Source organism: Centroberyx affinis, unplaced genomic scaffold (genome assembly GCF_046629955.1).
Source record: "Centroberyx affinis isolate AG114_WGS23_722 - 3 ecotype Tasmania unplaced genomic scaffold, CSIRO-AGI_Caff_v1 ptg002360l_1, whole genome shotgun sequence".
Classification (NCBI taxonomy): Eukaryota; Metazoa; Chordata; class Actinopteri; order Beryciformes; family Berycidae; genus Centroberyx; species Centroberyx affinis.
In genome coordinates this window covers 576020-600369 of record NW_027280620.1, presented here as the reverse complement: position 1 = coordinate 600369, position 24350 = coordinate 576020, and the positions used below count along the sequence as shown (strand labels likewise).

General features: G+C 39.9%; 1 protein-coding gene across 2 annotated transcripts; it reads left to right on the top strand.

The window, feature by feature from the left end:
* The first annotated feature begins 188 nt into the window (after nucleotides 1–188).
* On the top strand, nucleotides 189–23132 carry xpo6 (exportin 6). 2 transcript variants are annotated; one of them, XM_071533317.1, is made up of 24 exons: nucleotides 189–923; nucleotides 2640–2730; nucleotides 4349–4461; nucleotides 5252–5449; nucleotides 6461–6620; nucleotides 7109–7186; nucleotides 7362–7896; nucleotides 8571–8697; nucleotides 8822–8931; nucleotides 9135–9243; nucleotides 9447–9539; nucleotides 11246–11315; nucleotides 11453–11612; nucleotides 12033–12125; nucleotides 12735–12879; nucleotides 14830–14976; nucleotides 15599–15788; nucleotides 15952–16107; nucleotides 16588–16702; nucleotides 19763–19934; nucleotides 20233–20394; nucleotides 20712–20810; nucleotides 21203–21433; nucleotides 21974–23132. In XM_071533317.1, exons 1-24 carry the CDS (start codon nucleotides 921–923, stop codon nucleotides 22073–22075), a joined length of 3459 nt encoding a protein of 1152 aa, XP_071389418.1. In that variant the 5' UTR covers nucleotides 189–920; the 3' UTR covers nucleotides 22076–23132. The 2 variants fall into 2 exon arrangements, with proteins under 2 accessions (XP_071389418.1, XP_071389419.1); XM_071533318.1 differs by lacking the exons at nucleotides 189–923; nucleotides 2640–2730; nucleotides 4349–4461; nucleotides 5252–5449 and adding an exon at nucleotides 5468–5655.
* The last annotated feature ends 1218 nt before the right edge of the window (nucleotides 23133–24350 follow it).

The window sequence follows — 24350 nt, the reverse complement described above, 5'->3', positions numbered from 1 at the left end:
CATTTTCACGTTGAAAGAAATGTAATTTCATGTTCATGTTTCATGTTCATCAAAATAAAGTGTTTTAGTTTGAAAGTTTTAAGCGGAAATCCTTTTTAAAAATTCAGTCTGACTTGACGAATGTTGGTCGGGTTGGTTGATTTCTGTCGTAAAAGAGGAAGTTGCGAAGCAAACCCATGAAACAAGCCAGCTAGCTGTACTCCTGAGCCACCCTGAGCACCGAAAAGGGGAAAAACAGGAACAAGCGCGCATGATATTATTCACTCAGTGTTGTTGCATACGTTGCTAGATAGACCGGCGTGTATAACTACACGTTTTCGAAATTGACAAGGGTAGTATGCGGTTCATGTGAGCGACAGCCAAAGAAGCATAACGTCTGTTTGACAGCTAACGAACGTTATGCATCCATCGTTCCAGAACAGCTAGCCGAGTTAGCTATCCGCTTTAACGTTAGCAATCGTGTAACGTTAGTAGCATTGAACCGCTTGACCACATAGCAAGCTACCGCTGCACATTTCTCCGGTGCTGCAATCAGTGTTAGATTTCCGACAATAATACGATTTCTTTTTTTACGTGAACCTTATCTATGTGACGATGAAGCTACCATTTCATGATTACTAATAAGTAGTAAGCTTGCAAGCAAAAACGTGTTTTATTTGTTGCGCTAGCAAGCTAATGTTAACTCAATGTTGTGTTATGTTGCAGTTGTAAGTAACATTATCGACGCTAACCTTAGCTAGCTAGTTGTGTGTTGTCGTATCGACACAAGGCAAGCGAGCAGACCATGAACCTCCGCTACGGTAACATTAGCCAGCAACACCTAAGCTAGCTATTGAAGTGGCTAGCTGGTTAGCTAACATTAGTTTGCTACTCATATTAATTCGAGACGAAATAATTTGGGGAAGCCATCTGAGCTAAACATGGTGAGTATAACTTCATTATTTAGCTAATTATTCGTGTTGTCCCACTTTTATCAATCATTTAATATTCATTTATCAATAGCTAATGTGATGGATCAGCTTCTGTCCTGCATACTTCACTAGACAGACCCACATGTCAATGTCAGTAATGCATTACTTCAACCACTTTCCGTATAGCTGATTGCATCTGAATTCATGCACCAAATTCCTCTACGTAGGTTAAGCGATATAACGGTTTGTGTGAGGCCAGTTAATTTCCGGGATGCAGCAGCTCGCTAAGCCATTTCACGACACAAGACGCCCATCTTGCAAAACCGAATATTTGTGTTGGGTAATGTTAAGTCTCTGCAAGTTGTGGCTCATTTGAGGAATTCAGACCTGCCTGCCACTGGGGCTCGTGTTTAAATGTCATTTTGCGAGCTAGCGTTAGTGTTCGGCGAGGCAAGGCCGAACTTCCTCCACCTGTCAAATGCGTGATTACCATTGTTAATAGCCTAACGTTACATATTGCACTGGGTTTGCTTTCATTAGAACATGCTTTGGTCTGCAAGGCCAGTACTGAATTGAATTTTGGAAAGCTGCACAATATGTAAGTCAGATAGCAATATTCTTAGTATTGCAATTGTAATTTGAACTGTAAAAATGCTAAGCTGTGGTCATATAAACCATATTTTCATGTGATTATGCCAAAACGTTCATAATATCAGTGATACCTGTTTAATGACCAACTAGAAAGATGCGTGCAAGAATTGACTTGTGATTGACATGAAATTAGTGAGATTGTCCAGCACAATAAGTGATCCACCTGAGCAAGAAGGTGCACAGGCCTGCAAACACTCGCCTACTAAAGGTCTCCTCTTCAAAGCAGTCTACTGGGCTACATGTTAGATTACTGTCTTTTTGTGGTTGGGCTGCCCTTATGTGCAGATAAAATCATAACTTAAAGCCAGTTTATATGCTGAATACCTTTTTAATACTGTGTGTTTCTAACACATTGTTTATAGTATGCTTTGCATATTACAAAATGAATATACAAAACCCACCCTACTAAAATGCTCAGATATGTAAACTAAAGGCCAAATGTGATAGAAAAGTCTCATTATTTGTTAGTTCATTAGCTTAATTATGTAATTAACATGACATCAATGGGAGAAATGACATTACGTGAAGAGAGAGAGCAATGGGGTTAAATAAAAGTAACCAGGGGCAAGTGGCAGTGTTGGCAGATATGTTGATCAAGGGAGCAAAATATTTCCTACCAGTATTGAAATGGCTGAAATCATTTTGACCATAGCCTAAGGTTTTTTTTTTTACTGCAACTGGCTGAAACATTGAAAACATTGATTGGACAATACAGCTGTAACATTCTCCAATTGACTTCTCCTCGTCTTGCTACTTAAACAGTATATAACAGTAATTTTCCTTTTCACCCATTCAATACCTCCTCGGAGGTTTCTCATCGGAGAAAAATGGTCAGGGATGCTTATGATTGGCTTACAATTGAGCCTCTGCTGCACCTATAGTGCATGCATGCACACCGTGGAGAGTGACTGTCCAGCAGACAGATATCATGTAATTGATGGTGTGTTATAAAAATGGCAGCTTTTTGGTTTAGATGATGCATATTTCCAAGTGGCACTTAATTTTAATTTGATTAATCATGCAGTCGCTGTGTTCTGTACTAACCATCCTCACCACCAACATCTCTTGGTCCACTAGGCATCAGAGGAGGCGTCATTACGTGCGCTGGAGAGTCTTATGACGGAGTTCTTTCACAGCTGCACAACCAATGAGCGCAAGAGAGAGATAGGTGAGTTGGGCCGCCATGTAAATCCTACCACTACTCTCTATGTAATAGTGTCTACATCTAGTTTACATTCCCCCCAAACATTTTGCAATGTATGCCGTATGTAATTAGATTTTTGAACATTGTTCGTCATTTTTAAAATACAGACTTTACAGTGTCAAACCTAGCTTGATATTAACTGCTGTATCGGCTTATAAAGACACCCTAAATAAAATGAAATGGATGTAATGATAAAATTTGTAAGGCAGCATGTTTTTATGGATTATTTACTGGCAGTGACTTCCATTTTTCCCCGTGGGTGTCAGATGATGGACAGTAAGCAGAGCGTAACTTAATGCGCACATCGATATGAAAACACTCAACTTAGACACAACGATATTACAGATATAATGGAAATATAACAGAAACTTTGACAAAACAAAATTAAAACAAAATTTTCATACTATACAAGAATGAATGGCAGTAAATGGCTTCTTCTGAAGGTAGGAAAACAAGCCCTGATATCTCCAGGCAAGGAGAGGAGCAACCTAATCAATTGACACAAACTTAAAAAAAAAAACACCAGCACCACTTTTCAGTATCAAGTAGTTTAGTTGGTAGGTGGATGACATGAATAGATCCATCTTTAATTTACAGAAGGCTAGTAGGGCATGGCCCAGCAACAAAGGGATGGCAGGGTGGCCTGGAGATTAGAGAGACCATCCGCTAAGTAGTGGGTCAGCGGTTCAATCCCTGCAACAGCCAATGTGTCCATCCTTGTCAGTCTGTTCTTGAACGAGACACTGAACTCCTGCCTCCACTAGCGGCACTGCTCCTTGTTGCCCCAAAACTTAGAACCACTTATTGGCTCAGAGGAATATGTAAAAAATGTAACTCCAGATTACGCTTTTCTATGGTGAGAGACATGCTCTAAAAATGGTTAGCACAAACTTGCTAGCTAACTCTTACCCTGTTTAACTGACACATTTTCAGTTTATTTTTTTGTTTTACACTAAACTGGGATGTAAGGGCACCAAAATGTTTGAGGCCTGACTTGGATCTTATACTGTATTTATTAATTTTAGTGGTAAAGAAAATTAAGATAAAAAAAAACTAGGGTCTGTAAAAACTTGCAGAACTCTCACAGCCTTTTTCTCTTTGAAACTTTGTTTCATAGCATGGCAACATTAAACCAGTTGTAGGTATTTTATTTTTTTTTTTTTCAAGTGAAATGGATTCTTAGTATTTCTGATCTTGTTCTTTGATAAAATATTGGAACACCTGAAGCCTTTATGTGTTTATGTGCAGATTGGTCACGTTGTGTCAAAATTTTGCCTTACAGTTATTGATATTGTATCATGTAGTCTTGTAACAGTTGGGCCATATCTGCCTTGTGTGTCTGTATCCCCAAATAGTCCTGGAACATAAAGCTCTTGGTGTCAGACTGTTCAATCTAAATGTCATTGTAGAGCAATATGTTTAGATTTTCCTAGCTGTCATTTGGCCTGAAATTATTTGCTTAGTATTAAGTTTTTTTAATTTCATTCTCACACACCTTGTGTTGTGACGCATTAGTTTCAGCCTGCGTACCAATAAAGGGTGAGATTGTCATGCACCTCTGCCTACTTCCTTTTTTCTGCAGAAGAGCTGCTGAACAACTTTGCTCAGCAGACGGGAGCGTGGCGCCACTGCTTGTTCTTCCTCTCCAATACTCGGAATGAGTATGTCATGATGTACAGCCTTACAGTATTTGAGGTAAGTGCTGTTGGTGGATGGAAGTGGAAGATGCATATTTTTGGTGTATAGAATTGCCCAATGCCTTTATTACATTATATGTAAAGAAATAAGACAATATAATACAAAGGGGAATATTATTGTATAAGCTTTGAACACATGCATGGAGTGTCAAGGAGTACATTGTTTCCTACCTTCCTGTTTGCTCATTTAGTTTATGCTGCAACACAAAGTAGTTAAATGTGTAATAAATATTGCATGGCATGAAAGGCTGAATATTCTGTGACCCGTAGATGCATGCTTTTACCTTTTTAAGCAATAGGTGATATTTTAATACTTAGATTTGATTTTGTTGCAACTGGGCACTAAAAGTTTCCTTTCTACTTCTCCACATCTCTGCCTTTTTCTGTCATAGGCATGCTTCTAGTGCAAGGTGCAGTTGTAAAAATGGCTTTCTATGTCATCTATAATGTTTAATAGGGAATTTTGGCTGCATTTGACTGCTATTATAATATCACATTTTCTCCCCTAGTGGTAGAAATTATGTTGCTGTGGTGTCATGTCCCTGCTGGATGAATTCAGAGGAATCCCTGATTACACCCATTATAAAGAACAATTATAATCCAAAATACTTAGCATTTGTGAGGAACATGAGTGCAAATCAGTGGGGCACAAAATAATTTGAAATCATACAGACCACTTTGCAAATAGCCCCATAACTGTTTGTCACATACAGTATATAACTATATAGAGGGACTTGTCAGAGAAATGAGACACAGTTCTGGCAACTGCTTGTCCTTCTTACTTTCAGAACCTGGTGAATAAAATGTGGCTGGGAGTGGCTTCACAAGACAAGATGGAGATCCGCAGCTGTCTGCCCAAGCTTCTACTAGCCCAGCACAAAGCTATGCCATATTTCATCCGCAATAAACTCTGCAAAGTAATTGTGGACATTGGTCGTCAGGATTGGCCGATGTTCTACCATGATTTCTTTACAAACACCCTTCAGGTAAGCCCTGCTGATGTGGTAGTTTCTGCTGTTGGCTGTTTAATGTCTGTTCCATTAGATTTAGTCAGCTACTGATACCCCCACCCTGAAATCGGCGGAGGGACTACTACAATTCAGACGCCACTGATCGGATTTTTAATTAACTTTGGGAAATGATGTATGCCAGTCCTCCATTCCGGCATTTTCATTTGTTGGATCAGCCCAAGGTGGGACACTACATAATTTGTTCGCTCATCCATGTGTCACTTACAGTATCTCAGATTGATACAAATTTGGGTAAATGATGCATCTCACCACTGCATTCCAGCATTCAAAATTACACTGATTTGGAGAGAAAAGGTGACATATTTGTTACTGATTGGCCCAGACAGTGACTTCATCATTCGTGGGGGACGATGTGTTTACTGTTGCCTTGTTTAAATTGTGATATTTATGACTTATAAAAAAGTTGTTCAGTATACAGAAGTCATATTAAAACAACACCAGGGCTACACCAGGGATACATAGCTGCTGTTACACAGAGAGTGATTCTCTGATAATATAAACTTGCTAAAAAAAAAGTATCTCCCTTTACCTATTGCACATCTGTCAAATTATTTCAAAATGCATTTCAGGTTTTCTTTCTTTTTGAATCTGTTTTTTTGGAAAACTTCTAGTAATTTAAGGTTTGCACTTCAAATAACAGAACAATCTATTTTGTAAAAGCAAGTGTTGGTTCATTTGGGCAAAATTGCCTTACTGGCTACAACAATATGTCACAATGTCAATATGTTAAGGTCTTTCCGCACTTTGCATTTTAGAATATCTCCCATTTTATAGCACCAGATGATGATGTGCAGAAAGTCAAGGGAATGAATACTTTGTTGACGGACCATCATATAGCCTTCATCACATAGGCCTATGCACGAAACCATTTTGAATGATTTATGGAGGGAGAATGTAGGTGATGAGCAAAATTCAACAACTCCGTATTGATTAAGCTGTTATTTTTCAATCTGTGTTTAATGACAGTTGATCCAGTCCCCAGCCCTGGCCTCATTAGGGCTGGTGTTGTTAAAAACCACATCAGAGGAGCTAGCATGCCCTCGAGAAGACTTAAGTGTTGCGAGGAAAGACGAGTTGCGCAAACTGCTGCTGGAGCAGGTGCCCACAGTGCTTGGACTATTGACAGGTGAGAAACCTTTACACTTAATGCATGATTGCCTAATGTAAAGGGCATTTTTTGAAAAGCGCGTTAGAACATGACATACTTTCTGACAAAATGTGGCCCGAGTGTACTTTCTTATCATGGATCTGTGTAATTTATAGAAAAACTAGCCAGTACAAATGTCTTCAAATGACTTTAAACGATGATTATTTTACGGGACATTATTATTATGAGAACAGGAACCTGTTCCCCACAATTTCACTATATTACATTGACACGGCTTGCAGGAGTTGAGACAACATGAAATAATTTTCTTTCTATAATATCACCTTGATCAGACCATTATAGAGCAAAGTGACAGCTCTTGTTACTCACCTATGACTCAGGTTACTCTCTGCTACAGTCATGCATATGTGTGTATATATGTATATAAGGACATTGATTTTTGTGATCGTGTTGGAGGAATATATTGTAACTATTAACCTCTCCTTTGGTCACTCCTTGTTCTGCAGGTATCCTGGAGACGTACTGGGACAAGCACAATGTCATAGCTTCCACCCCGCCTCCCTCACCCACCTCAGGAGAAAGTGGTGAGTGAATAGGCCTCGAGTTACTTGACACGTCAACGAATCACTAATACTGTGGTTGTTATGACGGAACAATTGTTGCTGGTCACAACATCCTAACATTACTACAGTATGCATGTTGTGGAGAGGTTTGTATTACAGCATAAACCGGGCCGTTTCTTTGTCTCCTCTCTATCAGTGGAGTTGCTGGGCAGTCTATTTCAGGGCAGCCAGTACTCTAAGCTGCTGTGCCAGCCCATGGCAGCATTGGACAATGAGAGTCAGCAACTGTGTTGTCTCGTCTTGGAGTGTCTGGCCCACCTGTTCAGCTGGATCCCGCTGTCCACAAGCATCACACCCACCCTGCTGGCATCTATTTTCCATTTTGCTCGTTTTGGGTGTGACCTCCGGACAAAGGCCAAGACTGGATCCTTCATCTCCTCTTCCACCTCCTCCTCTTCTAATGGCCAGCTGAATCCTGGGACATTGGCACCAACGTCAAACGGAGGAGGACGAACCTTACAACAGAGTGAGGGGAATAAGGTGGATCGGGCCCGTCTTGGGGTCATGGCCATGACCTGTGTCAATGAACTGGTGTCAAAGAACTGTGTGCCATTGGATTTTGAGGAGTACCTGCTGCGCATGTTCCAGCAGACCTTCTTTCTTCTGCAGAGGCTGACACGAGAGAATAATGCGCACACGGTCAAGAGTCGATTACAGGAACTTGATGAGAGGTATGGCTCAGTTTCTACATTGCCAGTGGCTATATTTATTTTTTTACACCAACGGCCAGTCTACACCAGAAGTGACTCAGCTGCGTTTTTTTAGTCGTCCGTCTCTCAGAACAGAAACGCTCTTGTTTTAATCAATGCTGTTGTCTACACTGGCTCCGTATAGTCATGTGCTTTAGCTCTGCTCCATCTTTTTATGCTTCAGGTCTACTTTTTCTGCCTGTGTGATTTAAAACCCTTTGCATAGACTTTTAAACAATTTAAATACCTGTATTTTGGTGTATTTTCTCTATTAATCAGACAATAGCTGAGAACGATCCACTCTCTTCATGGTCACCTTCTGAAAAATGGTTTCTTTTCCATAGTCCCATTTGGTTTATATTATACATATTCATCATAGACCAATGCGTGAACATACCTATTTATGTTTGTATCTATTTTAACTTTTCTTATACAGAGCAAACTATAAAAAAAATCACTGAAAAAGTGATGAAAATAGGTGTACTTGCCCATATCAAAGATGTTTCATTTTCTGCATGTGTACTGTATATCGAGGCTGTGTGCTTGATGCTGTTGACTGTGCAGCTAAAACGCATCTAAAATGGACACAAACAAAACTCAAATCTGTTGGTGTTTCCCAAGTCATTTGATGTCTAATTTTCTCTTTCTATCTACAGTTACTTGGAAAAGTTCACAGATTTCCTGCGCCTGTTTGTCAGTGTTCACCTGAGGCGGATCGAGTCCAGTCCTCAATTTCCAATTGTAGAGTTTCTAGCCCTGCTTTTCAAGTACACCTTCAACCAGGTAAAAACCTAAATCACTGAATCCATACTGCTAATCAGTCATTCGTTGTTGTAATACACCACAGGGTTGCCACAAATTATGGTTTCTGACAAGTTGGAAAACTGACTTCTACTTGGTTTTTCAGCCAAACCATGAAGGCTACTTTGCCTGTTTGGATATATGGAGTGTGTTTTTGGATTTTCTAACAACCAAAATCAAAAGCAGACTAGCAGACCGAGAAAGTGTTCTCAATAGGTAAGTCGCTCAAACATGTATTTATTCCCTGTAACTTTAATGCTTTTCTGAATTCTGAATCCCAAACTAATGCAGTTTAAAATCATGTAAAATATGGAAATTCAAGTATGAAAATGTTCTAACTGACTGTATTTTTGTCCATTTGTCATTGTTTCATGTATAAAATGTCCTTTTAAAATGAATTGGTTTGTATGGTTGGACAGGTACAAAGATGCCTTAGTGCTTCTGTTGAGGGAAGTTCTGAACCGAATACAGTTTCGATACAATCAGGCCCAGTTAGAGGAGCTGGATGATGAGACTCTGGATGATGATGTAAGAATAATTAACTCATACTTCAGTCCTGAGCACCTCTTCACATCATGTTTTTACTGTGTATCTGTCCTAGCCTGGTATATAACAGAAGTATTTTATATTAATAGTATATTAACCTCTTGAAGACGTGCACACATTGCCAAAGAATATATCACCTCACCTCAATCAATTTCTGGATCTTCTCTCCCATTTGGTCACCATAGCAACAGACTGAGTGGCAAAAGTATCTGCGTCACAGTCTGGAGGTGGTTGCCAAGGTGATGGAGCTGCTCCCATCCCATGCGTTCTCTACTTTGGTAAGAGATCATTTTTGGTGTCACCTTGGTCATCTTGACATTTCACAAGGTTTTTAAAAAGGCTCTTAAAACCAGTTCCAGTTTACGCAACCTAGCTAATGAGAATTCTGATGTCAATGTTAATTCTGTCACTGCTAATCAAATTTATTCATGATTCTCAATTCAAATTTTTTGAATTTGAATAAAACATGATTGCCCCCACAAGACAGTTTTTCACCAATTTGGTATACTTTAGAGCTTCATTAGTATACTGTGTGCACTGTAATGTGAATTTTCAAACTGTAAGGCTTTAAAAAATTTAAAAATCTGAAAGCACCTTTTTACATCTTTAATTCACTTTCACAAAAAAATATAAAGCTGAACAAGTTATTGAACACCATCTGTTGGTGTTTTTCTTGAATACTGTTTTTCTTTTAGGAACAAGTGATTGGTCTTGAGTTTTAGTTTTGGAAATGTGGAATAGACAAGATAGATGAGTGCAGAAAATGACAGTCAACTACAGTGACATCACGCCCTGAGTTAGACATAGCAATGGCAGGGCACTATGTGAGCAAGATAGCTTGAAACACTAATTGAAAGAGAAGGTTATTATTGCTTCACCAAAATAATAATTTGGTTAGACTAGAACGATATTAGAAAGATATTTTTGTTGTTTGCATAGATAGCATCATGGAAACTATTTTTGGCTAGCTGTGGCTGGCAACCGGAGCACTTTGTGACACTTGAAAGGTGCTATACAAATACAGTTTTACTTTTACTTACTTAAGCAAACAAGGTGCGATCCTGTAGGGTTGGTTCAGTTCACTTCGAGGATTTTCTTAAAAATTCCAAATGCTGAAACACTGAGGCTCTAATTGCAATTCTATATTCTGGATACACTGAATATCCAGATACATCACTTTTACCATGAGTTGTTCAGCTTCAATGCTTTCTACCCTCCAAATGTCATATTTCAACTTGGCTTTCATAGAAAATCCAGACAGTCAATTCAAAACAAAATAGCGGGTAGGGCAATGTACTCATGTTCACAGTATACAGTTACACATCTGACAACTAAAAAATTGCTGTCTAGCACAACTTTTTACAAACACGTAGGCAGTGTGTGAAGTCTGGAATTAAAGTTTCACTTTCATTTTTGCAATGAGAGTCTCTGTTGACCTGGATGAGGTACAACAGGAAACCAACTTCTTTCTTCTTCTTACACTGCACCGCACTAAACCCAAGTCAAACAAAATGTAGAGATGTCTGGTGCATGACTCCAAGTCTCCTAACATCAATATGGTGGTCAGATTCGGGGGCAATTACCTTTTCAAAAATAAATAAAAATTCAATTATCAGCTGTTGTGGAAAACACTGTACAAGCTAGAACAGAACACATAGCAGGAGAGGGTTGCCATGCTCACTAAAGAAGTTACTCCAAAAAACGGGCACCAAGACAATTATTTGTAGCTGCATCAGCATGCCCACATTTAATTTCCAGGTCACACAATTTCATTCCAAAATGGTTGTACTTTAAAGCCCTGTTTTGGCATGAGATAGGCATCATATCATCCTAATAAGAAATGAGAAGTGTGGACTATCGTTCACACTTTTCATTTACATTTTGAATTTATTGAATTGAAAGTGAATTCTGTTCATGTGATTGTGCATTTTAACTCCATGTTGTTCAGTGCTGGGTGATTACTCCTTACTTCCTCTTTCTTCAGTTTCCAGTCCTTCAGGAAAATTTGGACGTATACCTGGGTTTGCAGCAGTTTATCGTCACCACTGGCACAAGTAAGTAACAGTTCTGTTGAGCTTTTGTGTCTTCATCTCATCTTTTCTCTCTTTTGTTTTGAGGTGTAGTCAAGTTGAACGATGCTTACCCATAGATGAAAACGTTAGGATAAGCTGACTTGGTGTCACCCCTTCAGGTCGGAGGCTCAATATCACTGCAGAGAATGACTGCCGTCGACTGCACTGTTCTCTGAGGGACCTCAGCTCCCTACTTCAAGCTGTAGGACGCTTGGCTGAGTATTTCATCGGGGAGGTTTTTGCTGCACGTTTCAATGATGCCCTGGCAGTGGTGGAGAGGTCAGTGCTCTGCTACCCTTCCATAACGTCTTATTTCCTTTGAAGGTTTTAGATATAACATGAGTGTCACCGTTTAAAAAAAAAAAAAAAAACTACTAAGCCTACTAATCATCAACCAGTCATGGCTGAAAACATCCAACTGGTCGATGATTGAGTGTTTTGCCATTTTGTGTTGATTCAATATTTCTGTGTGATTTCTGGGAGTATGAATGTACCCTTGACACCTTAAAAGCCAATGAAAATGCTCTGATTTGATGAAAGTATGCCACTTTTTTTCTGGAAAGCATCTCCTATGTATATTCATGTAGTATTTACACTGGGGACTGTGAGATTCTTAAAGATCAAATTGTCATTTGCAGCTTGTCTCACTCTTGGTGAGAGGCAAAATGCCTTACCTGACCAAAGTGTTTGTTTTTCTAGGTTGGTTGAGGTCACTTGCTACGGCTCTCAGATCAGCCTTTACGACCTAGAGACCGCTGTGCCTTCTGTTCTCAAGCCAGACCTCATTGATGTGTGAGTATCAGACGGTTAAAGGAAAACTATGCCCTGAAATGGAATTCACAGTATTTATGAATATGAACAATTCTTTCTGAAAGCCGGAATCGAAAGAAACAAAAGACTCTAATCTGTTCTGTCATCAGACCAAACACTCTTTGGAGCATCATTAACAGAGAATGAGGAACTGAATTTGTGAACTGTTAGAATGTTTGCATGAATGTTGACACCCACATGAGCTTTATTTCATAGCAGAAATAAAATGCCACCGAAAAAACATCCTGGCTATTTGTACAGTGTCCACAAGTTGCCTCCCGTTCCTTGTCAACATGGCAGCTACAGAATAGTTGAGTTCCACCTTTGGGAGGGAAAATCCAGACTAAATTTCCCAAGATTATCTTCCCATTTCAGTATTCATTTTGGTTTGTAATTTATGACACATTAAAAGGTACTATAAATATTTAACACGTATCACAAGGACCATTTTAGATATTTTAGAATTTTGGAAGACATTTGGCTTCACTATACGATGGAAAACAAGTATGGTGTTTTGTCAGATTCATTGCAATATGTTTTGTGTGTGTGTGTGTGTGTGTGTGTGTGTGTGTGTGTGTGTGTTGGTTCCAGCCATGCCCAGGCCCTTGCTGCTTTGCAGGCCTACTCTCATTGGCTTGCACAGTTCTACAGTGAGGTCCACAGGCAAAACCAGAGCCGATTCATCAACCTCATCACATCTGCAGTAGATGCAAGTAGCCCACTCATCACTGCTAAGGTAGACTCCCTCACACTTCCTTTGCCACACACTCAAATATTAAGTCTGTATTTGGAGCTTCATAAATGAATAAGTCAGTCTTGGATTGATTGATTTGATATATGCATTGTTCTATAGATATTAATGCACTGAATTGTCTCTAAGTCAATTAACTAGAAATCAATCAAGGAACTATGGTCCCATTACTCTGCAGTCCAATTGAACTTTCAGGACTTTGCAAATTCCTTTAACAGTTAACTTGTTAGTGTTTTGCATTTGTCCTCTGTTGTAACATCATGATTTAATAATGGTGAGTTAAAAGTTAAATAGTCTTCAAATTAACAGAACAAGATGGCACTTGATAACGTTCACAAAAAAATGGTCAATTAATCATTACCTCTGCCAAGGAGGTAATGTTTTCACCTGCGTCTGTGTGTCCGTCCCTCTGTTAGCAGGATATCTCAAAAAGTTAGGCACGGATTTGCAAGAAACTTGGTGTGAAGGTTGGTTATGAGCCAAGGAAGAACTGATTAACTTTTCATGTCGATTGGCCAAAAGGGGGTGTGGTGGTGGGCGCGGCATATCACCAAAAGGTGCATAACTGCCTTACGGGGCGTTGTCGGTCTTGGCGGAAGTCTGTGCTCTACTGAGCACATTTTCTAGTTACTTAATGTTTTTTAAAGTGCTGGAGGGGCGCCCCGGTGGCTCACCTAATAGAGCGCGTACCATCAGGCTCAGTCCTTCCTGCAGTGACCCGGGTTTGAATCCGGCCCGTGGTCATTTGCTGCATGTCCTCCCCTCTCTCTCTCTCCCATACCTTCCTGTCTCTCTCTCACTCTGTCTCTATCAATAAAGCATAAAATGCCTAAAATAAATATTTTAAGTGCTGGAAAAGTGGATGTGAATAGGCTTTTATTTTGCCTGATGTTAAAGCTGAGTGACAACTGCAGTAGTTACAGAGGCCAAAGCCACAGTATATCTGTTGAGTAATCATAATGCTTCCCTCATAGTTTACAAATATTTTGATATTTAAAACACGTTCCAAAGAATTCTTTCTTGTTTAAGACATCAATCAATAGTAAATGATGTCACATTGGTGGATATTATGGAAAATGACGATCTGTATTCAATGATGTAAGAATTTAAAACAATTAAATAACTATATTTAAAAAGAAATAGAAAATAATATATTTCCAATGCCTAAAACCTGTGGCCCATGTCCTGTCCTTACTGGTCATTGTTACACCTGGCTGGATGTCAAATCACTAACATTATGAAATTCTTTAGCATTTGTATTCATTTCTGTATCATTCACATCTTGTGGATAACATTATTATTTCCTAGATGTACCTGGTATTTTCATTATTACCTGTACTACATATTACAGAAGAGATGGGCTTGTAGGATTGGGCCAGAGATGGTGAGAGAGAGATAGCACACATGACAAAGCACAGCTCCTTCAAATAGCTGTGCCAGTCCAAACCTGACTATGCTAAATCACCAAGAGAGTATTATGTTTCAGGGAACTAGAAAAGCAGATAGATATTTTTGTTGTATTGGTCAAAGAAAGGTAGATAAAACATGAAACACGGTACAGGTATTGCAGGTTATTCTGTAGCACTCTGAGGCAACTACTGCAGTGCACATGAGACAGCTCATGTGCACAATGTGTAGACGACAAAATGTGTTCTTGAATAGGAGATAGAATCTCATGCATTATATAAGTCCAGCGACTCAAGATGGCTTTCAAGGCTTAGTGGCTATTTCAACTTCCAAAGTTATATCAACTAATGCTCATATTCAGCCCCATGTCATTTCAATGATCTGTTGTCTCAAGTGGAGATGCCATTGTTTGACCAAAATTTTCACTTGTCACAGGCAAGCAAATAAGCCTTAATACTGAGCAGGCAATAGAAAGGTATGGCAAAGTTTTTGTGTGTTTTAAGTACTTAGATTTTCTCTTGTTTCCAGGTACCTGAAAAGTTGCTGCTGTCAGCATGCCACCTGATGGTTTCCATAACCTCCACAGTGCGGCCCGTGTTCCTGGTCACTCTGCCAGCTGTTCAGAACATCTTCAACCTCATCACAGAAAACCAGACTCGCAGACTCCCTCAAGAGGTTAATGTCCTTTTGCTTTTGTTTTGCATGTGATGTGTGCTGACTCAGAAATTTATATATTTTTAACCAGCTTGTGGTGAAAACAAACAATACTGCAGTCACAGAATTGCGTTGCGGCTGTTTCTCAGCATTTGCACACATTGATAAGACTTTCTTGGAGTTTCCCTTTTGAGAAGTAGCTAAGTAGGCATGCCGGGTGGAGTTTTTGTGGGCGTGTCCACACGCTGATAGGCTGAGGTGGCATCATATTTTTACCAAATGACGTATCTTAGGACAATTGTCCTTGTACACGGCTGCATCTCCAGCTGAACTACAGCCTGCCAGTTTTAACCACTGGAGGGCGAACTGACCCATGTTTAGTGAGATAAATATGGCACTGGCACATCTGGGCTCAAATGTTGACAGTATGACCGGCGTTGTATTTCATAACTACATAGTGCTAAATAACCAGTTTACAACTCAAAAAAAATGTTTAGTGTGGAGTTACTCTTTGCAAACATATGATAAAGTCAGATAGAACCTCATATTTCCAAGATCATAAAATGTCCTCAGTACTCAAGTCATTACTCAACTGCTGTTTGTGTGCGTCTGTGTGTGTGTCTGTGTGCGTGCACTCTTACAGGCTCACATGTTGGTGTGTAGGGCTTTATCCAACATGCTGCTGCTCCCATGGCCCAACTTACCAGAGAGTGAGCAGCAATGGCAAACACGCTCCAGCAACCATGCCAGCCTGCTGACGGCGCTCACTCGTGACTACCGTATCTTGAGGGGAACGGCGAACCTTCCCCCACGGCGTCCTGACCTGGATGACAGTCAGTATCTCTGTCTTTCTTTTGTTTTTTGTATTTTTCATTCTCTTTTTTCTCTTCTTGAGCTTTTTTCTTTGTTCGTTGTATTACAGTGATACTAATTATAGATTTTCTTTATCACACAGTACAGTAATTATTTTCCTTGCTGCTCTTTTTCCTACTGCAGTGAAAACGGTGCTGCAGCAGACTCTGCCTGTGCTCAGAGACATAGTGGACAGCATCTCCGGGGAATCCACCAAATCACGTCAGATCTGTTACCAGAGTCTTCAGGAGTCTGTCCAAGTGTCCCTCAGCCTTTTCCCGGTGTTTATCCAGCAGCCAGGTCAGAGGAGGCTAATCTCATATCTGCATACCTGGCTTTACATCTAGCATTTCTGTGAAAGATTTGATCACAATATAAAAATGATGCAGTGCGCACTGCTCCACATCTTGATTCAATCTGAGCAGATTCTGTTTACCACAATTTAGTGACAGGGCAGTGGGATCTGTACTGACAACTGCCCTTTATCCATGCAGCCAGTTTGTGTTGAACACTTGACTTAGAGGGAGTTATTTCCACCAGACATTATGACCGGAGAGATTTAAATATGTCGGACTTCAACATTACCGGATTATTACCGGATAACGGAAACCCAGATCCTGGTTATCCTGATATATCTAGCGGTGTAATTTTACCACCGTACATTTTCACAATCTTCAAGACCTCAACAAACTTTGTCATGGAAAAAATGGAGACTCAAAAAGTTCAGAAAGAGATTGGTAAAACTGACCAACTACATTAATGGTCCCTTGTCTTCCTCAGATGTGACGGACGAGATGTTGGCCTTCTTCTTGACGCTGTTCCAAGCCTTGCGAGTCCAGATGGGCGTTCCCTTCACAGGACAGATCATCCACACTTTCCTTAGCATGTTCACCAGGTAAAGAAACCGTCATTGCTACTCACCTACACATTTTGACAAACACATCCTACCCACACCATTAAGTCACACCCTCTCTCAAACCTCAGCTTCAGTATGATTGATTATGCTATTCTAATTGCAGGGATTCAGGTTCTCCGTTGCTATGACGGATTCCGTCAATTTGATTCCAGAGAGGCCATGTATGAGATCAGTGTAGATCCGAAGGGGAAAAAAAGCTAGGGGAGGGGGGTGTTACGTGACTTAGGAATCGCGCTATCAGGTGATAGGTAGTTGATTTGTATAGGCATACAATCTACTTGGATGTCGGTAATTGTACATATATAGCCTGTATTTCTCGTTAGGCCGTAATATTCTCGAATGCCTAATCCGTCTTTTGACTAGAATGCAGATAACGTAGGCTTGGCTCCCCATGTCCATTTCAGATAAGTTATGGCTGTAGGCTAAAACGTTGTAGTGTTCTTTTAATAATTTTATTTTATTTACATTAGCCTACTTAGCCTACTACTTTTGTAAGCAATGCAGTCATGACTGCATATTATAAATACAAACAAGCCTGTTACTGATTAATGCATATATATATGTTGTGGAGTTATATTTTTCCTAAAAATTCGCTCTTGCTCTACTATTACCATGCTACCTCTGATGTTGGTTGTTTCTCATCATCTCTTGTTTTGTTTAAGTAAAGGGTGTAAACATACAGCAAAAAATAGGGTGTAAGCATGCAGCTAAAAATAATGGTTGAGTCGCATGAACGTTAGGATACAGTCACGTTGGATTTTCAGTCATACTGCGATTCGATAGAGTTCTACAAAGGACGGGTTGGGAGAATTCATTAGTTCACTGCAGTGATGGAGCTGCTGCTGAGGAACTGATGACAGAAGTCCAGAGGAACCCGGCGCTATTTACAAAGACCATCGCCTCTAAAAATGTTGAAAAGAAACGTGACATACCGTTCGGAATCAGAAGAGCTCTTGGGGTTAGCGGTAAGGCAGTTTACTGACCTGGAAGCTAGTTAACTCGCTAACTTTTGCTAGCTAAACAAAACAGCACCATGTCTTGGCCAACCTGACCGCAAATGCGCTATTATCCTATGTTTTTATAACATGACCAGGAGGTAACAACATGTGTCCCTTCAGTAGCCTGTTGAAACCCGTTTAGCCACGGTGAAGTTACAGGTGTTTCTCTCAACATGGGCTACAAGGGACTTTACTCTTTGGTCCACAGTAGATGTGGTGTGCAGAGTCTCCTACTGGTAAAAAAATGAATAGCTTCACTTGGTGGACATTAGTACAATTAGCTCTCATATAAACTAAGCACAATAATGTAATGAAAGCGCTGTATAACAGCATTATCGATTCTGCTGGCCCCTCTCTCTTTTGCGGCAATTCATGAACCCAAATCCATCAGCTCTGTCGTTATTTACTTTAGAGAGCGAGTAAAATAAAAGCACATTGATAAAGCTCCATTGTTTTCTCTGAATATTTGGTACCAATATCCTTGTAGTGTGAAAGCTTGAGCAACAGCATGTCATTATAGTTTATAGTTCTCTTTATAGTTGTCACTCTCTGTGTGAATGGGCCTGCTACAAATGCGTTCCAGGTCGTGGCTTGTGCTTCATTGAGAGACGTCCACAGTATCACATAGTGTGTGTGCGCGTGCGTATGCACGTGTTTGCGTCTCATCTCACACATATTGGGATGTGGGTGTGTTTAACAGCATCTGCCAAAGCAGGGGGGAGGGACAGCCCCTTGAGAGGAGACTGAGTTTTATGAAGGCAAAGATCGCAAAAACAATAGTAAAACTACTAATAACAACGGCAACATTTTCTTTCTCAGCGACATGAAACTGTGGCAGTGTGCCACAGTTTAATACATTAATGGAAAACCCTGAGCGCTCACTTAAAACAAAAACATTGTTGTGTTTGGTGTTAAAATAAGATAAATAAAACATATGCACTGAAAAGTTATGTAGATGGTTGATTATTTGTATGACTAAAAACTGAGTCAAGCCTTGCAAAAAGTATCAGTTTTATTTCATAGATTGAAAACAGCATTGAAATTACGTAAAAGCAAACTGGCAATAGAAAAGCTGTTCAAAAGCATCTTCTTCCCTTAAAACGCTATTGGTCTCAAGTATTTAAATAAAGTGTAGGTTAAAGCCTTTTTACAACTTGATGGCTGCATTAGAGAACAGCAGCAATGGTTATGCGTGGGGTGGTGCTGAAATCTCATAATTTTACTTGTTTAGCAGGCGTCGAGGGCTAAGGGCGTGTACACACTGTCCGCCTTTTTCTCAGCTGCCTCTGCCTTTTTTAACATGACAACCTATGGGAAGCGACCGCACAGTGGGGAAAAAAAACGTCCGCTCTAAAAAGGCCGTGCTGCACCCCCCTTTTCTAAAAAAAAAAAAAAAAAAGCCGGACAGTGTGTTCATGCCCTAATGTGGGGGCTCCTCTATAACTTGTTTTACAAATTGTAGATGATATGACTTGGCCTGAAAAAAGATTTTCAGTCAGAAGATTTTTTTTTTGCTTTAATCCCTGTAATTGATATATTAAGGAATGAGCCGGTATCTTGGACTGGTTCCCATTGTACCTGTCGAACCGGATTATGTCTCCTCTACGTCTTTAATGAAGTGTAGTGTGCCTTGAGGCTCACTTCTTTGGCGGACACTCTTTGCTACCCCTTAGCCATCTGACCCGTTGCCATAGCATCTGAACACAATCTAGATTAAATCATCTGTCTCTTGCTTCTTTATCTCCTTACATCCAGCCTGTATCTCAGGTTTAAGGAGTTGTCTTAGATTCATGTTTAAACCCTGAGCAAAATGATGAAAAGCTTTTATTAACTTCAGAACATTACAAAGACTAGCTTGCATTTATTTAACAACACTGAGACTTTACACATGCTTTTATATCACCTCACCTTGATTTGCAACATCCTGTATAAATAAAGCTTATTAGCTCTTATTAAGGTTGGAATCGCATGGGACCAACAATACCAAAGTGCTGGTATCATCCTTTATGCAACTGTCTGTCGTCACTTGTGTATTTCTCAGGGAACAGCTGGCGGCCAGTATTTTGCAAGAGGGCTGTGCGGGGTGCAGAGTGGTACAGAAGTTCCTGAAAATCCTGCAGGTGGTGGTGCAAGAGCCTGGTCAAGCTTTCAAACCCTTCCTACCCAGCATCCTCTCTCTCTGCATGGAGCAGGTCTACCCCATTGTGGCAGAGGTCTGTTGGTGCTCGCCTATAATTTCATTTGATTATTCAGTCACCACACCACAAATGGTTTGGTGTCAGAGCTATACTTAAAGCAAAGAAAAAAGCAGGACTTTGACAGCTAAATTGTTATTCTTCTATTCATTTCTAAAAATTCTAAAAAATAAATTTCTGGAACATGAGAAATGATCCTGCCTACTATTAAACCTGAATGTTGTTAAGTATTCTGGACATGAAGATTGTCAGGTACTGAATGATGAGATCCATAGACTGTCAGGGTAACAGATGGTCTTTGTTTCTCCTGTGATAGCGGTCTTCTCCAGACGTCAAGGCAGAGATGTTTGAGTTACTTTACCAAATACTCCACCAAAACTGGAGGTACTTCTTCAAAACTTCAGTCTTGGCAAGTGTCCAGAGAGGAGCCGCTGAAGATACCATGGAAAATGAGGCCCAGTTCACAGCTGCCATGCAGGTGTGTGTGTGTGTGTGTGTGTGTGTGTCTCTACACTTGTCATCATCCGTCCTCTTTTTGTTAACATGAGAAAATGTAGAAAACATGAAGTTTTTTACTAGATATGGGAAAATGTCTTTACATTCATGATGGATAGAAGGTGGTTAACTTGTGGACGAAGTTTCATGATGATTGGATAATTTGTAGTGGATACAGCCAGTTTTCAGAAATGTACTGTATATTCTGTATAATTCATTTTGTCACAATGTGTAGATAAAGACACTGTTGAATCTAGCTCCACTTGGTTCCCTGACTTTGTACTGAAATGTGTCCAACAGGCTTTTGGACAGTCTTTCCTGCAGCCTGACATCCACATCTTCAAGCAGAACCTCTGCTATCTGGAGTCACTCAACAGCAAGCACAAGTTGTACCACAGGGTAAGTTGAGTTAAAGTCTGTTCACAATGTTTGGGTCAGTCCAGTCTCTAGCCCCTACATTGGTGTATATCTATCTATGATATGCTCTTGTTAACAGGGTCATCTGTGAATCAAATCTCACTCTCAAGCTGTCACTAAAAGTAAATGATTGAATTGAGTTTAATTGATGTGAATGATCTCTTGCAGGATGACAGTACTCTTATCCACAGGGCTCATAGTTCATCCCTCAATGGTTTAATAAGCATGAAAACAATGTTTGGCTTGTGAAAGATGGAAGCAGAGCCTCCATCGCGCCATTATAAATGATAACGGCTGGAAACATTGCAAATCGTACTCCTCCACTACATTTCCAGACTCCATGGTCATTCCTCTTTGTTTTTATTCTACTGTAGAAGTTGTTCCGGACCTCCATGTTGTTCCACTTCATCAACGTGCTCCTGCAGGTGCTTCTCCACAAAAGTCATGACCTTCTGCAGGAGGAAATCACCCTAGCTATTTACAACATGGCCTCCGTCGACTTTGATGCCTTCTACTCGGCTTTTATGCCAGAGTTCCTGAATGGCTGCCAGGGTGTGGACGCCAACCAGCGAGCTGTTCTCGCACGCAACTTCAAACTTGAACGGGTAAGAAGTGAAATTTAAAGCCAACAATGATAATTTTCCTCCACACTCTACTGAAAGTGTAACGAACCATGGCCCCAAAACCAAAATACACACTGACCTATGAGTTTTGTGATAGGAAGCACATTTATTGTATTAGATGGAGATAAGAGATGTGATGGAGATGTGTTAAAACTAGAGTTTTAACAGTTAAATGTACAACAGTCATACTTTCTCAACATATCAGATGAAGTAAGTGAAAAATGTTAGGCTACAGAACAGTGACCACCAAAAACCTGGTGTGGTCCTAGATCCGATACATATCTGATATGCTGGTAGAAAGCAGCTCCACCGGGCCTGTAGAGGAACCACTCAGGTCATTATTACAGTTGATTTGACAATGATATATTCAGAGGTGGTTTACCTTTTTATATAATTTCTACCACTAATGTAAGTCTGTCTGACCAGTGTGTACCATTGAATGTCCTATCCACTCTGAACAATTTGAACTCATACCTCTTTTGTAACTAATATTCATGTCCAATTTTTCTCTCCTCTTTCAAGGACTTGCCATCATTCACTCAAAGCGTTCACAGGCTGGTGAATGACCTCCGCTATTACAGACTTTGTAATAGTAGCCTGCCCACAGGCACCGTCAAGCTATAGCACAATGACTGCTTGAACCACTCCACACATCAACTATGATCTTAAAGGATTGCCTGTGCTGACCACTTTGCCCAACACTCCTCCTGCTCCAGGTTCCAGCCTTGCTCCACCTGTTCAGAGTAATGGGAAGGAAAACACAGAGGATGAATTGTCTGGTTGAGCTGATGGAGGTTGAGGATGCTGCTGATGTTTTTGTTTGATTTCTGCTGTAGAGGGTTGGCGCATTATTTTTTTTTTTTAAAGCAGCGCCCTCCTTATCTGTTGCCAATGATAATTTGGCGAGAAGGGTAAACCTGGTCTACAGTTGGCTTTGGCCCAGACTCAGAGCGGTCTGAGCCAGGCCTTCTATCCCACGCCTCTGCAACAAAGCCGGGCCGGGACTGAGCACTTTTCAACTCGATTTGAGTTTTTAAAATGTCTGCTTTTATTCATTTTGCCTTCAGTTTTTTTCATCTCCAAAGGAGACAGACTCTCGACTTAATTTCTTTCATATCATTCCATTCTGAAACAGAAAAAAACATGCTTGATTAATAAAGTGCTTTTTATTAAAACTCGGATATCATTTAATTTATGATTGTATCAGCGAATGTGCTCAAAATTTTATTTATCACAGCAACTTACAGTATTATTTCTAAGAATAATAGAAATTCAGCATTCTATGTATGTTTAACCCTTAGTTGCATCTTTTTAAACTCCCTGTCAAGCATGCATTTATCCCATGCCTTTTTTCTTTTTTTTTCTTTTTTCAAATTGCTGATTAATTCTTGTGGTCTTGCAATGCTTTTGTCAGAACAGATGGCCAAATGATCAAACCATTTTATTGGTAATGGATAGAATAATGGATAAGAAAGCATAGTTATAGGCCTGAAGTTACTAGTTGTTCCTCAAGTTGCTGTATGTTTTATGAAAACCATGAAAAGCAAGAGCAGAAGGTGTTATGTAACCTGGGGCTGGAAATTCATGTGACTCAGTACAACTTAAAGAAATCAAAGAAGTACAAAACTAAAGGATTTGATATGCTGGACTGTCCCTTAATTTGATTTGTTCACTTGTTGCATTTGGCTCAAAGTCTCTTGTCTTAATGTTGACTAAACAAAAGTTTAACAATATTGACAATTATATCTGTATTGAAGTCTTAGGACAACAGAAGTTTTCAAGATTTGTCAAAAATGGAGTGGAATTCAAAATGGCCAATGGAGCATTTAAGGGGAATGCCGTTCTCTTTAAGAACCCCTCTATGTTACTTCTATGCTCTTGGACAGTTCAATCCATAATGAGCATGAGCACTCAAGACAAGGTCATATCACATTATCATTCAGAGCTCCAGACTTTATACCTGATTGCACCACAAGTTCAAAACTTAGTTTTGAAACTTAGTTTTAAGTTTTGGAGAAATTTTCTGGATTCACTGCCAGAAAGAGCTAACAGTGTTGGGAAAGAAATGTATGCACTTGACTATAATTGTAAAAGGTTGCTGGAACTAGACTGTGTTTATTAACTTGTTTGGCAACCTTTTCAGGTAAATGACCCCCTTGTATTTGTTGACTTTTAAAGCTCCCAAAGGGGTGGGAACTAGTCTCAAGGACAGTTTCATCATTTAACTCATCCAGTTCTGTTTTTATACAGTATTCTTCACCTCCTTTGAGCTGCACAGAAGCAGGTATGAATTTAGTAATCCACTCACGACAACCAGTAAAAATGGCATTTCTTGGGGCCAGTGTTCACAAAATATTTTATCATGCCTCTTAAAATACTTTGAAACAAGCCGAAAATCCAACCACTATGATTGATTTGAGCAGTTGACAGCCTATGGTGCATTGAGCGGCTGCCATATTTAAATAATACATAGACAAAGCAATCTTCCCTCTGAAAACCAATGGACGAACTACTAAGGCCAAGCATCAGAGTTGATACAAAAAATCTGCTATACAAGAAAGCATACTTTACCCCTTTTACGTAAACAAGAGTAAACAAAACACATGTTCTATAGCTGGTATTAGTCAACAATTAGGTTTGGCACTAAAAAATGATTTTGACTAGATCATTGCCAGTCACTAAAGAAACTTGTGAATGTCTTCTACAGTACAGTGATGTGAAGAGGGGCATGAATTCACCTCAGCTGACAGTCAGCCTGACAGAGACAATACGCTCCATATAGATCGCTCAACACAACACTCAGCAGTTCATTCCTGAATTGGTGTTTTTGTCATGTGACTCCTATATCATTATTGCCTGGATGTGACATCATACATATGCATTTGTCTATTATTGAGAT